This window comes from Chionomys nivalis, chromosome 12 (assembly GCF_950005125.1).
Source record: "Chionomys nivalis chromosome 12, mChiNiv1.1, whole genome shotgun sequence".
Taxonomy (NCBI): domain Eukaryota; kingdom Metazoa; phylum Chordata; class Mammalia; order Rodentia; family Cricetidae; genus Chionomys; species Chionomys nivalis.
This window is the reverse complement of record NC_080097.1, coordinates 66,940,697-66,955,227: the sequence shown is the minus strand read 5'-3', so window position 1 is coordinate 66,955,227 and position 14,531 is coordinate 66,940,697. Positions and strand designations below refer to the sequence as shown.

The following is a 14,531-nucleotide window of genomic DNA, read 5'->3' as shown; positions in this document are numbered from 1 at the left end:
TCAGCTGCTAAAACCACTGGCTGCTTTTCCAGAGGACATGGGTTGGGTTCCCGGCAGCCACATGGCAACTCATAACCATCTATCCAGGGGATCTGATACTTTATTCTGATACCCATGGACACCAGGTACACACACAGTACACAAACATACATACACCCACACGCAAAATAAATCTTAAAAATTAAGTGAAACTACAGCACTGGGGAGGCAGAGGCAGGTAGATCTCTGAGTTCGAGGCCAGCTTGGTCTACAAAGCAAGTTCTAGGACTGGCAGAACTGTTACACAGAGAAACCCTGTCTGGGAGTGGGGGAGGACAGAGGAAGGAGGAAAGTAAGTTAATTAAATAAAATGAAAGAGAGTTTTCACATAGTCACTTTAATAAAAATATCATTTCGTCCTTATGTTTTGCTCAGTTTGGCTCATTATGGGTTTAAGAGGAGCATGTCACAGACCTGCTTATGGGTGAATCCACAGATCATTTCTTAATCCTCTTCTCTGCTTGTCTCTAATATAAGGAAACGGTAAACATGACTATCTTTCTGTGTTTCTTCGGTCTCTTGTAGCTGAGAAGGGGCACGTGGTCCATGTGGGCAATGAGATGTGAGGGAAGATTCTGGCGTGTTTCCGCTTCACTCATCAGGACAGCTGGGAAGAAAGCTCAACAGATCCTACCCTGAAGGGGGCCTGTCCTGGGAAAGGAACCTCAGGAGAGAAAATGCCTCCATCAGACTGGTCTGTATGCAAGTCTGTGGGGCACTTTCTTGATTGACTGATGTGGGCAGGCCAAGTCCTCTGTGGGTAATGCTGACTCTGGGCTGGTGGTGCCCTGTAGTTGTGTACGAAAGCAGGCTGGGTGAACCATAAGAAGGAAGCCAGCATCCTCTATGGCTTTTGCATCAGTTCTGGCTTCCTTGAGAGATGGGGCGTGACATGAGGGCTGAGTGAAATAGCCTTTTCCCCAGGTTGCTTTTGGCCATGGTGTTTAATCACAGCAACAGAAACCCTAACTAACTCAGGGCCTCCAAGCAGGAGGCCAAGTCCACATCTGAAGGGTGGAAGGGCCTTGTCCTTGGAGACAGGTTAACTAATCACTTGAATTTCCTCATGTAACTTCTCAGGATGTGAAAATGGAAACCTTACTTAAAACACAGTTCAGCTTGGACTTCTAGTACTTATAGCTGAAATAAACTTAAAAAGAACAAAAAATTTTAAGAAAAATATTTTGAAAATAAAGTAACAAAAAAGGAAACATAAAGTAACAAGAATGAGAGAAATAATTTGAGAATAAAGTAACAAGAAGCACTAAATAATTTGTAGACTAAAGAAACAAACTCTTCCCAGGTATAAGGAGCTGGAGAGATGGCTCAGCAGTTAAGAGCACTGACTGCTGTTCTAGAGGACCTGGGTTCAATTCCCAGCACCCCCATGGCAACTCAGAATTGCAATTCCAGTTCCAGGGGATCCGATATCCTCACACAGACAGGCAGGCAAAGCAGCAATGTTCATAAAACAAAAATAAATTATTTTAAAAAGAAACAAGCATAGAGTATAGAACAACCATCTGCCTGATTCTTTCCAGGAGACCCTCCAACCTGCTCCACTGTCATTGTATAAGTGTGTCTACCAAATACAGGTACTTCCCTGGGGGCAGGGCAGAAGGGAAAATGGGAGTGGGTTGGCATGTGCCTAATGACATCACTAGTGGGCAGACCTGAACTCCACCGTTAACGCACTGTGAGCACTGAACACTGTCAGACTGGGGCGCACGTTCATGAAGTCGGCACACAGTGTACAGGTTAGATAAAGAACTCAACATTCTCTGCCAACGATGTGTGTTTAAAAAAGGAAGAGGTAAGCCAGTCAGCATCATTTAATCATTACAAGAAATTTTTGTATGAGTTAAATTACAGAAGAAATCTTTTTACCAGTTTTGAAAACAAACTGTCCAGTAAGATAAGACGACTTCCCACTCGGTCTGGGGTCGGTCTGTGCCGCTGACCTTTCAGGAGCCGTGTCCTTCACAGTCCTCCGGGCTCTGGTGCTGACTACACTGGTAATACTGGCCGTATCATTTTTCTTTCTTTTGATCCTACTTCTCTTACAGAAATCAAGAGCCAGAAGAATGAACCCAGAAGAGTTCAACTAATGAAACCACAGTGACCAGCACTTAAGTGAATTCATTTAATTTGAGGAAAATTACTTGGCTTGAATATTAAATGACTAACAGGAGAAAATGATTCCCAGGAGTAGTTACGAAGTGACTTCAGTGTTTGGTGTCCAGTGTGGAAAGATGAACAGAGTGTCTCCAAGTAAGTTAGCTCAGGATGGGCCAGCTCTTCCACATAAGGCCAACAGAGTATCCACCCCATGCAGATCCATTCAACTCTGCCGTGTAATCCAAAGGCAGCCAGACAGCAGCTAAGCAAGGCAGCCTGGCTGCACTCCAAAACAAGTTTACTTATAGACAGGGGTATTCAGATCCCTATACTTTCCATGTATCTCAAGTATTTAGCTTTTAAAACCATTAAAACATACAAAACCTAATCACAATTCACTCATAAATGATACAAATGTAGACAGGCAGTTTTTGCCACTGGATTTAACAACTGTGAAACGAATAAGCACACTTTCCTTTCCAATCCATACACCAATGTTTTATAGTATTTATACTTTCAAACAAGAACAATCTTCAATTACTGCTTATTAGATAAGGTAAACATGGAGTTATTGAATTACTTAAAGGCAAACAGCTGCCTTAGTTATTTCTAGAACCAACCCTTAACTCCAGAGTGATTTAATTATATCTTTAAGTCCTAGCTTCTTCTGGGCTCCTCCATCCAGCGGATGCTATGGCTTGAGTATGGGATGTCCTCCACACTCATTCTCTAGCTGGAAGTGCTAAAAACACAGGTTGTGGAGCCTTTGGGACTAGGGCCAGGCTGGCATCTCTTGTCTCATCCCAGAACTCTAATGTAGTAAGAAGGCCGCTAGTTAGTTCCTGGCGGCTTAGCCCCGAAATAATCACACAGAAACTGTATTAATTAAATCACTGCTTGGCCCATTAGCTCTAGCTAACTCTTACATCTTAATTTAACCCATCTCCATTCATCTGTGTATTGCCATGTAGCTGTGTCTTACTGGGTAAAGTTCCCAGCGTATGTCTTTGGTGGGGCTACATGGCTTCTCTCTGACTCTGCCCTTCTTTCCCCCAGCATTCAGTGTAGTCCTCCCCACCCTGCTAGGCTATAGGCTCAAAGCAGTTCTTTATTCAGTAAGGGTAATCACAGCATAGAGAGGGATATCCCACATCACTCTAAAGATAAGAAATTCTAGAACACGGGGCCAGCAAGTCAGATGTACACAGGTATTAGCAGGAATCAAGACTGTAAAGCAAAGACAAATATGCACACTGCTGTTTTCAGGAAGGTAGAGAAAAGAAGTACAGAAACTTAATACCACCTACACTCACCGTCATTCACAACAAGAGAAAACGGAAGGAAGGAAGGAAGGAAGGAAGGAAGGAAGGAAGGAAGGAAGGAAGGAAGGAAGGAAGAAAGGAAGGAAGGAAGGAAGGGAGGGACGGACGCCTAAGACATTTACAGGGTAAGATGTAGTGATAGCACATGTTGATAAACAGGGAACATGAGCGAGGTAGGAAGTGTTCTAAAGTTAATCAGGGAACGTAGGACCTTTGTTCTACATATGACACCGACTTCCGCGACCTCCATTTAATTACATTTTATGTGTTTTCATGAATTAAGGTATTAGGAATAAAATATAGGTGAAAAGTTCCTAAACACAACAAAATGTAAGCTCATTGTAAACTATCAGAAACAATTTAACAATATTGTCACTGCTGTCACTCAGCACAACTAAAAGTCTAACTCATCACAGTAAGACAAGTGAGGGACAAGAGTAATTTATATAAAAAGTAAAGATATAAGTTAAGATTTAAGATAGAACTCAGCAGCGACCGACGAGGAAAAAAACTAGGCCTAGAAATGGCTCAGTGGGTACAGCATGGAGAAGCTGCTAAACTCAAGTCTAAGTCAGGCATGTTGGTACACACTCATAATCCTAGCATTTAGAAATGTCCTAAAGAAAGAAACAAAATTAAACACCAACCCTATTCTGAAACACAAAGATTTGCTGGAGTTTAGCCTCAGCGATGACCATTCAGATAAGATATAAAAAACACTAAGCATAGAAATGAAAGATCTGGTCTAGAAATGGCTCAGAACAAAGGCAGAGGACTTGCTAGAAGGTTGGAACCAGATCTGGAAGGTTGTCCTTTGACCTCTGCGTGTACATCATCATGACATTTACTCCACTGTCACACACAAGCAATAAATAAATAAATTAATTTTTTGAGCCACGTGTACACAATTTTATTTATTTATTTATTTATTTATTTATTTATTTATTTATTTATTTATTTTTGTTTTTCGAGACAGGGTTTCTCTGTGGAGCCTGTCCTGGAACTAGCTCTTGTAGACCAGGCTGGTCTCGAACTCACAGAGATCCACCTGCCTCTGCCTCCCAAGTGCTGGGATTAAAGGAACAATTTTAAACACAGTAACAAAAGAGCAAACTAGCTCACATGTGCCTTGTGAAGGAAGTTAGGAGAATGACATTCAAGAATTTTACCTCTACTACCGTGACTTAAAAATGATGATCAAGGGGGCTGGAGAGAAGGCTCAGAGGTTGAGAGCACTGGCTGCTCTTCCAGAGGGCCCAGGTACAATTCCCAGCACGCACATGGCAGCTCACAGCTGTCTTACCTTCAGTTTCAGGGCTTTGGCAGCCTCATACAGACATATATGCAGGCAAACACCAATGAATATAAAATAAAAACAAATTATTTTTAAAAAATGATAATCAATAATTTTAAATAACCTAAATAATGGGAATTAGGTAATTGTTATATAATTCTTTTGTACTTTTCTGTGTTTTCATTTGTATTATTGCATTAAACATAAATGAGTAATCTCAGAAGCATTAGGTAAAAACAGAGCTATTGATCTGCCTATATCTCCCCCTCTGAAACCCTAAATTCCTCGAAATGACAGCAAAAACTGGGTAGTGGTGGCGCACACCTTTAATCCCAGCACTCAGGAGGCAGAGGCAGGAGGATCTCTGTGAATTCGAGGCCAGCCTTATCTATACAGTGAGTTCCAGTACAGGCTCCAAAGCCACAGAGAAACCTTGTCTCAACACCCCTCTCCCCACCAAAAAAAAAAAAAAAAGAAAAAAAGAAAAAAAAAGAGCCAGGAGTGGTGGTGCATGCCTGCAAGCCTTATCCCAGCACTCAGGAGGCAGGTGGATTTAAGCCAGCCTGTTCCAGGACAGCCAGCAAAACACAGAGAAACTTTGTTTCAAAAAACAAACAAAACGATTCTTAAAAGGCCTAAAATAGATAAGTAGATACTGACTTGATCAAAAGACCCTCTATCACAACCACAAACAAGAAATGGAGAATCCGTGCCACAAACGGAGAAACTCAGGAGCAAGAAGCTCTGTACTGAGGAGCAGCAGATCCAGCCCAGACTTGCTTGCAGGTGCCTGAGACAACATAGGAGCATCTGCTGAGGAATTAAAGAGGTCTGGGCATTCTGAAGCTATCCCAACTAAAAACTTGTCAACATGCTAAACAGAAACAAAACCTCATTGCAGTATGTGCTCTAAGAGAGAGTAAAAAGCCTGAATTGTTCACTAGCAGGGAACTGATACTAGTGCAATTGCACAATTATTATAAAAAAGCAAATTGTATTTTAAAAAATACATATAATGGGGCCAAGGAGATGGCTTAGTGGGTAAGCCCACTTGCTGTGCAAGCATGAGGACATGAGTTAGAATCCCCAGCACCCATCTAGACAGCTGGCAGAGACTGCAGTCTCCGTGCTAGGGAGGGCAGACAGAGAGGACTGGTTACTGGGGCCTGCTGGCTGCTAGCCTAGCTCTAGGTTTGAGAGGCACTGTTAAAGAAATAGGGCAGAAAAAGTAGGACAACCAGCATCTTCTGATCATCTTTACACCTGTGAAGACTTCCAAACCTGCATGTGTACATGCCACACGCCACACGTAAACACATCACACAGAAAATAGCCTGAACACGGGAACGTGTAACAAATCAAACTGTAGACCAGAGTCACTTTCGGGAAGGGGCCATTTACTGTGTGTCTGCAGTCTTGATTCTTCTCTAACAGCATGTTCATGAATTACTAGTGTCACCTAAAAATGCAACATATACTAGAGCCAGAGTTCTGGTTCTAGTCAGAACTAAAAGCTGGAGAATCATCAAATATATCTAAGAATTATGTGCTAGCAGGAGTGACGAAAATTCACATTTTCTCTGATGGTTAAATGCTTCCTGTCATACATCATAACCAGGTCAGCCAAAGTGGAAAGCAATTCACATCTTGTTTCTGAAAGCCTAGGGTATTCACACCGTGAGGAAGAATCCTCACAGTTTCCTTGGGAGCGGGCAGGCCTTCGTCAAAGGAAGTGACACCACCTCTGAATTACTAAACTCAAAGTGACTTACATGAAGGAAACACCAGAGAGCCACAGCCCTCTGAAAACAATGCCTGCTCCCTTCCCCTCCCCAGCAGACAACGCTGTTGGGGCTGAGGGTGCAGTGCAGGGGAAAAGCATACACTGAGGCCCAAGGTTCAATCCTCACACTGTCAAAGAACAAAAGTTATCAGAAAAAAACTTTTATATAGTAAGAAACATGATATGATTCTAATCAGGGGAAAAATCTAATTTTTCCTGTTCCTTCTTAACCCAATACTTCTTTATCTAAAATTAACATTAAAAACTATATAAATGATAATTTCAAATACAGATGCATACAGAGTTTATCTCAACCCCCACCCCAAGGGTAAGCTCACGGCTGTGTCGGTCAAGCGTGCCCCACACTCTAGGGAGGCGGAACTTACTGAAAGTCTTGCAGATGTCCGACACAGCTTTGAAGACTCGGTCCGAGAAATTCACTTTCACCTTCACGTATTTCATGTTGGGAAGCTGTAGCCGGAGCAGCTTGTGCTGGGGTGTGAACTCAAGTTTGGCGTCTGCCTGGATGCCATACTTATCCAAGGTCCAATGCGTCTTAAGCAGCCAAGTTCTCTTCTTTTCCCACCAGAGAGCATGGTCAGACCAATCCTTTTTTACATCTATAAACAGCAAACAGTAAACAAACAAAAAAAGCTTTAAAAAAAAATCAAAGACTAGCTGGAGAGAAATTAAAGACAGAAAACAAAACCTGGGTACTTTAAGAAAAACAATAGATACTAGAAAACTAAACTGGGTACTTAAGAAAAACAAGAGACTGTTAGTGACAGGCACAAAAAGTACAAATGGCAGAGAAAACACTTTCTTTGCTCTCAAAACCCAGTGTACACCAAGCCAATCGGACAGACCTGGACTGTGGAGACAAAGAGTCCTGGGGCTGAAATAGGAAAGATTGATAAAAACTGAGTGGTGAATTTGGAATTCAGCTTCGAGGAACGGGTAACAGAATTCCTACAATATACACGAAAAGAGTTCATTTCTGAATCAACACACATGTGAAGGTGGGGCTGGAGAGGCAGCACTTGATGTTCTTACACATGGGCTCCAGGGGAATCTGATGCCTCTGGTTTCTGTGGGTACCAGCACTCATGTGTACATACACCCCCATATAGCTAAAATAAAATAAAAGTCTTAAGAAGAAAAAATAAAAATAATGTGTTAAGGGCTGGAGAAATGGCTCAGTGGTTGAGAACACTGGTTGCTCTTCCAAGAGACCCAGGTTCAATTCCCAGCACCCACATGGCAGCTCACAGCTGTCTAACTCTAGTTCCAGGAGATTTGACACCATCATACAAACATATATGCAGGCAAAACACCAATGTACATGAATAAAAATAAATAAATAAATGTGTTAATACAATAAGGGTAGGAACATGGACAGGGAATCAAAGTGAATAAAGGTGACACTCTAGGTGAAGAAAGCGTGGAAAGAACTCCAAAACAAATGTGAACAGCCTGCAGCCTAAACATGCTTCCCCAAAACATCCTGAGGAAGGTCACTCAGAACTGTCAGTTTCTATTGCTGTGACAGAATAAACATCAGGACCAAAATTGGCTTAGGGAAGAAAGGGTTTATTCCGGCTTACAACTCTCAGGTCACACTCCATCACTGAGGGAGGTCAAGGCAGGAACCATAAAGCAGAGCCCATGGAGGAGGGCTGCTGACTGGCCTGCTCCCCATGGCTGGCTTACCCTGCACAAGGGTGGCACTGCCCACAGTGAGCTGGCCTTCCTACATCAACTGTCAATCAAGAAAATACCTTACAACAGGCTAATCAGATGAAGATATTTTCTGAATCAAGATTCCCTATTCCCAGGTATGTCTGGGTTTGTGACAAGTTGACAAGAACCAACCAGGACAATAATCACACAGCCTGGGAGCACGAGAGATGGCTCAGTGTTTAAGAGTACCGATTGCTCTTTCAGAGGACAGGGGTTCAATTCCCAGCACCCACATGGCAGCTAATAACTGTTTGTAACTCTGAGATCTGACACTCTCACACAAAGATAAATTCAGGCAAAATACCAATGTACGTAAAATAATAATAATAATAATAATGATAATAATAATAATAAAAAGCATACGGCCCAAGTTTTTTCTTTGAACATATATATTTCAGTACAGAAAGCATTAATATCTACAAACTGCTTTAGCAGCTTTAGAAACCAAACACACAGGCTGGAGAGATGGCTCAGTTGTTAAGGGCACTGATCACTCTTCCAGAGGACCTGAGTTCAATTCCCAGCAACCACATGGTGGCTCACAATCATCTGTAATAAGATCTGGTGCCCTCTACTGGCATGCAAGCATACATGCAGGCAGAAGTACTATCTAAAGAAAAGTCTTTCCGGACCAACTGTATATTAAGATTACTGTGTGGCAAAAAAAAAAAAAAGAAAAAAAAAGAGAGACATGACTTTAAAAAGCAAGAAAACAAACAAACAAGTGTTCTAGAGGAAGAAAGGGCCAAACCAAAGAGAACTCAGCACCACCAACCTCAAAGAAACTGATACGAACAGTTTTACAAATAATGGCTGAGACACTCGGAGAAGCTCTTGCTAGCAACCAGCAGGACTGACATAAAAGGGAGGACACAGTGCCGTGGCCCAGCTCCCAACTCCCTGCTAAGGATCCAGCCATACTTTATAGCAGTTGAGACAGTCTCTTTTATATGACAGTTGATTAATGGTATCTTATTCAAAGCAAAGATGATTCTCCAAGTTATTTCCCCATCAAACTATCAATCACATTATTTATTTTCTTGTTTTTATATCCTAACCAAAGTTTCCTCTCCCTTCCCTCTTTTTCAGTGTCTCCTCCTTGTCAATTGAATTTAATAAAAAAGGTTTTTTTTCAATATTTGTTTCGCACCGGGATAGTCCAGTCAATCACGGCACTGGGAGCTCACCTGCAAACACATGTGGAACTGTGGTCTTGCAGCAGCCCTGTTATACATGTTGGGTTCACGTCTTATTTTCCAGCACAAAATCTGACAACTTTTGGAAGTACCAAGTTCTGAACTAGCTTAGAGCAGACAGGTTTTTTTATATATAAAGAGTTCTGGTCACGCATGCTTCTTTTCTCTTTAGGAACAGAGATTATGCTAATCAGGGGAAGCTGAGCTGAGCCACTTTATCTGTAGTTAGATAGACAATCCTTCCTCCCCACACCTCTACCCAGGCACTTCTGTAAAGATGCCTGTGAAACATCATTTAGGAAATGAAGTCAGGTATTCCCAGCAAGCAAAAGAAAGAAGGGAAGGCTGGTAATAACAATCATCCTGAGGCTGAAGTAATGAACCATTAAGGGCACTTGCTGCTTTTTTGCAGAGGACCTGACTTTGAGTCCCAGCACCCACAGGACAGCTCACAGAGATCTGTAACTCCAATTCCAGGGGATCTACTGCCCTCTTCTGGCCTCCTTGTGTACCAGGAATGCCCATGGTGTACACACATACACATGCAGGCAAACATCCAATCACATAAAATAAACAAATCTTTTTGAAAAAGTCAGAGTCAAGCAGTAGTAGTGCATGCATGTTTTTAATCCTAACATGCTGGAGACAGAGGCAGGTATTGGATCTTGGTGAGTTGAGTTCAAGGACAGCCTGATCTACAAGGAAAAACCCTGTATCCAAACTCTCAAAATAAATTAACTATTAATTAATTTTAAAAAGGCACTCTAATTCAAAAAATCCAGAAGATTTGGGTTCCTCCAGAGGTGATTTACTTATGGAATAGGGGAGCACCCCATTGCAGGAGGAGGAGTGAAGCAGTTGCCAGGGGAAGAAAAAAACGGCCAGTGAGTTGGTTGACTAGCCAGTGTGGACAACTGCAGTCCATTCCTTCTGAGAACTAACCCAGGCTTGGTATTTCTCCACTTGCTGGTTAAACATTGTTCTGGGGTCATTCAATGCCCAGAGCTTCCTGGCTACCTCTCTAGTGGCCTAGGGCCGTGCACTCCACAGGCACACAGCAAGTCCAGAAATCTCTCTGCTTTAGCAAAAGAAGTTGCCGGCATGTCAGGAATCTGTCCACACAGCTGACAGTGAACTGGGAGTGGGGGTAGCTCCTCAGCACCTGCTACCAGTCTGAAATAAATGCTGAGTGATATGAAGTGCAGCTGCCTGACAGGGTAGCAAGGCAGGAGCGGTGCTTTCAGCTATAACAAAGGACAAACTCAAACAATGTCAAATGTGGTCCGGAGGAAGCGCGTAAGAGCGAGCGTGGCCTGAGGAGGAGCAATGTGAAATAGAAGCTACACATACATTTAGACTGAGAGGCGACTTGCTCCAGACCACAAAAGTTACGAGTGGTCAGAAAGTACACTTTTGAAGTAAGAAACACCCCACTTAAGATGTAAAGCTAAAGGTGGTGAACTATGGATGGCTGAGGGACCAAATGCACCGACTACTGGCTCTTTTGTGTCCCCAGGAGCTAAGAATGGGTTCCAGTGTCCATAAGCACAGGGCCACACTCACCTGTTCAGATACAATGACAGCATCTGCCTTCAACATCAATGTCATACTGACAGACAAGCTGTCTGGACTGTCTGTGAGCTCTCCACATAAGCAGTGTTAAACTTCATCAGATAAGAATACACTGAAATCTCATCTGCTCCCTCCCCATGGACTATACCCTGAAACCGAGAGTTAGAATAAAGCTAGCCTCCTTTAAAAAAAAAAAAAAAGAAAGAAACCCACTTCCAGAAAACCCTCAACTCTCCATCAGCTGGTCTTCAGACTGGGTCCAGGGCACAAACACTCTCTGATGCCCATTTTCCTTGTTTCCCCGTTTCCCATCAGACACACAGCGCATCATTACAAAGGTCTGAGAGAGGCACAGCTCACACTGGAACATGGAAATGCAACAGGCCTGTTTATAGATCACAAGTTGACTGCTGTTCTTCCCTTCGAAGCCTGCTGACCTGGCTCGTCCATGAGGGAGCAGCCTGCCAGCACCCAGCAAGGATAAACATAGACAAGGACAATAAGTAACACAAGAACGGGAACTCCTGTGTGGGTGCTATTCACCCACCTTACGATAGACACTCTCACCTATGGCACGGCAGGCGGGACTGATGTGCTTTACCCACAAGAAAAGGACCTAAACTGGGCGGTGGTGGCGCACGCCGTTAATCCCAGCACTGTGGAGGCAGAGGCAGGCGGATCTCTGTGAGTTCAAGGTCAGCCTGGTCTACAAGAGCTAGTTCCAGGACAGGCTCCAAAGCTACAGAGAAACCCTGTCTTGAAACGCCCCTCCCCCAAAAAGAAAGAAAAGGACCTGATCTTAGGGGAGGGGAGGGCATATGTAGCGCAGCTAATCTCAGTCCTGTGGGGGGAGAAACGGACATATGGCTGTAGCTCCCTGGCTAGCCAGTCTTGTTAGTCAGTGAACTTCCAGTTCAGTGAGAAACTATCCAGAAAAACAAGGTGAAGAGTGATGGAGGTCAAGAGTGGTGGTGCACACATTTAATTCTGGGACTTGGGAGGCAGAGGCAGGCAATCTACACAGAGAATTCCATTCCAGAGTAGCTAGGGCTACATAGAGAGACTTTCTTAGTTTGGGTTACTATTGCTATGATGAAACACCATAACCAAAATCAAGCTGGGGAGTAAAGGGCTTATTTGGCTTACACTTCCACATCCACAGTCCATCACCAAAGGAACTCAGGATAGGAACTAAAAAAAGATGGGATCCTGAAGGCAGGAGCTGATGCAGAGGCCATGGAGGGTGCTGATTACTGGCTTGTTTCCCATGGCTTTGCTCAGTCTGCTTTCTTACAGAACCCAGGGCCCTCCTCTATCAATCACCAATTAAAGAAAATGTTCTAGATAGAGGCTTGCCTGCAGCCTGAAATTATGGAGGCACTTTCTCAATCGAGGCTCCCTCCTCTCTGATGACTATAGCTTGTGTCAAATTGACATAAAACTATCCAGAACAGAAATTTGTTTCAAAGAAAAAAAAAAGTTGATAGAAGACACTTTACATTGTATCTGGGCATGCATGCAGCATCCAGCATGAGGGCACATGTGCACATGCACACACACAGTGGCATCAACTTCTGGTACATATATGTATGCATGCACGTGTACACGTGTGTATGTGTGCACGAGCACACACAGACACACACACCAAAAAGAAAAATGGTGTTGGGAGGTGGATAGAAGGGGAATTGTATAGCCTGGAGCATATATTGAAACAGTAGACACTCTGGTATTATAGGAGTGTGCACTACAGCATCTGTGGAGCTCCAGAGACAACTTACAAAATCAAGGATGCACCTTTCTGTGGATTCCCATGATCACAGAGCCATCCCCAGCACCTCCAGGCACTCTTAAGGACAACAGGCTACCAGCCTAGTCTACAGTATTCATCACCATTGCTACAGAATATCAACCAACATCCGTCAAACAATACATTAACAAGCATCTCTTAACCTGTGTGCCAAAAAGCACTGTTCCAATGCTAGAGAAGGTGGTGCTGGATGAAACAAAGCTGTGGCACCTGAAGGAGACTGATGACCAGACGTCAGCAGGCACAGACTTCTGGCAGCCAGAGCCTTGTTTGCTATAGAAAGTTGTCCAGGTTTTACTGTGCGCATGAGATAAGTGATTTAGTGACTTTCAGTCTGGTTAGTATCGTAATTGTCTAAGTAGCATTTTTAAAAAATTGCTTATAAGTCTAAGCAATTTTTAAAAATACTGATGCCTAGACCCATTTGCGAATCAGAGTTATTCTGTCTGTGGGCCGAGGTCTATATTTGTTTTGGGTTTTGGTTGGGGGTGTGGAAATAAAGGTGAGTATCTCCTACCACCAACCTTATTATCAACTATGTCAAAATAGGTCTGGAACTGGTTTTAAGCAGGGGGACGTGTGCTTCATAATAATAGACTATAATAGTGTTCACTGAGAGGGTGCAAAGTGAACAGGAGCCCAGAAACGAACTGAATGCTGATGGCTGGGTGAGGGCACAGCGACAGGTGACAGGAAAGGGATGGCAGGCCCAAGGAGTCCTTTAGTTTGGGTTTTCAGAAGAAAAGTCACTACACGTTACTGTAGCTGAGTGGACGGCCGTGCAGCGGTCTCCATGGAGCATCCCACAACTGGCGCCCTATGGCAGCAGACAATCCCATCCGCTCTATCCATGAAGACAAAACAAGGTTTCACATCCAGGAGAGCCTGAGAATGACACACTAACTGACAAGCACCGTCACAGACAAGAGCCAATGCAAGTCAGAAGCGTGAGTCAGGGAGAAGGAGGTTTACCTTGCTGACAGGCTTCTCACTGAGAAAGGGGGACTCACAAAACAGGTTTCTAGGAAAGACAAATCTTTTTAAAGACTGCGCTCAGTATGTCTCCAGATAGAAGAAAGAAGGTTTATGTAAGTTGTAAAGGTCTATGGAAGTGATTTAAGGTGTGTAAAAAGCTGAGATTTAAAGATTATACATATGGCATTAAGTCTTCAAAATTCCAAGTTTTAACATTAATTAGTGGAGTTTGATAGCCACAGGCTCAAAAGTTTACATTTTCTTGGGTTGTTTTCTAAATAGACTTAAAAGTGTTTCTCGTGCTGAAAACACCCATCTGCTCTCTCTACTGCCAGCCCTCAGGATGGACGTGCTTCCACCAGAGGGCCATCTTTTGGGTCCTCCAAGCTCTTCCCCTTTGTCTTCTTCCCTGCTGAGAAATTCTTATTACAAATGAATGTTTATGTTTCTACTACGTTGGTAACTTTTCAGGCTTTGTTTTGCTATGGCTCAAAATTGTGAGCCTATTCCAGCTGTTAACTGCTTATTCTACAAAGAGGATTTCAGTGCAGATTAAAGATCATGCTAAGACTTTCTATCCATATAAATACATATGTCAAAAGACAACATCCAGGAATCAACTACAGAGCCTACCAGTAAGCCCAAACCATGATGAAAACCAGTGTGAACCAGTCCGGCCAATGAG

At 43.1% G+C, this 14,531-nt stretch overlaps 1 protein-coding gene across 6 annotated transcripts in view; it reads right to left on the bottom strand.

Moving 5' to 3' along the window:
• The window catches only part of Fermt2 (FERM domain containing kindlin 2), a 75,601-nt gene that overhangs the window by 43,872 nt on the left and 17,198 nt on the right, over positions 1-14,531 (bottom strand). For all 6 annotated transcript variants that reach the window (XM_057786168.1, XM_057786169.1, XM_057786170.1 and 3 more), the window contains exon 3: positions 6,943-7,176. In XM_057786168.1, coding sequence (XP_057642151.1) covers positions 6,943-7,176 — 234 coding nt within the window. The remainder of the gene's footprint in view (positions 1-6,942; positions 7,177-14,531) is intronic.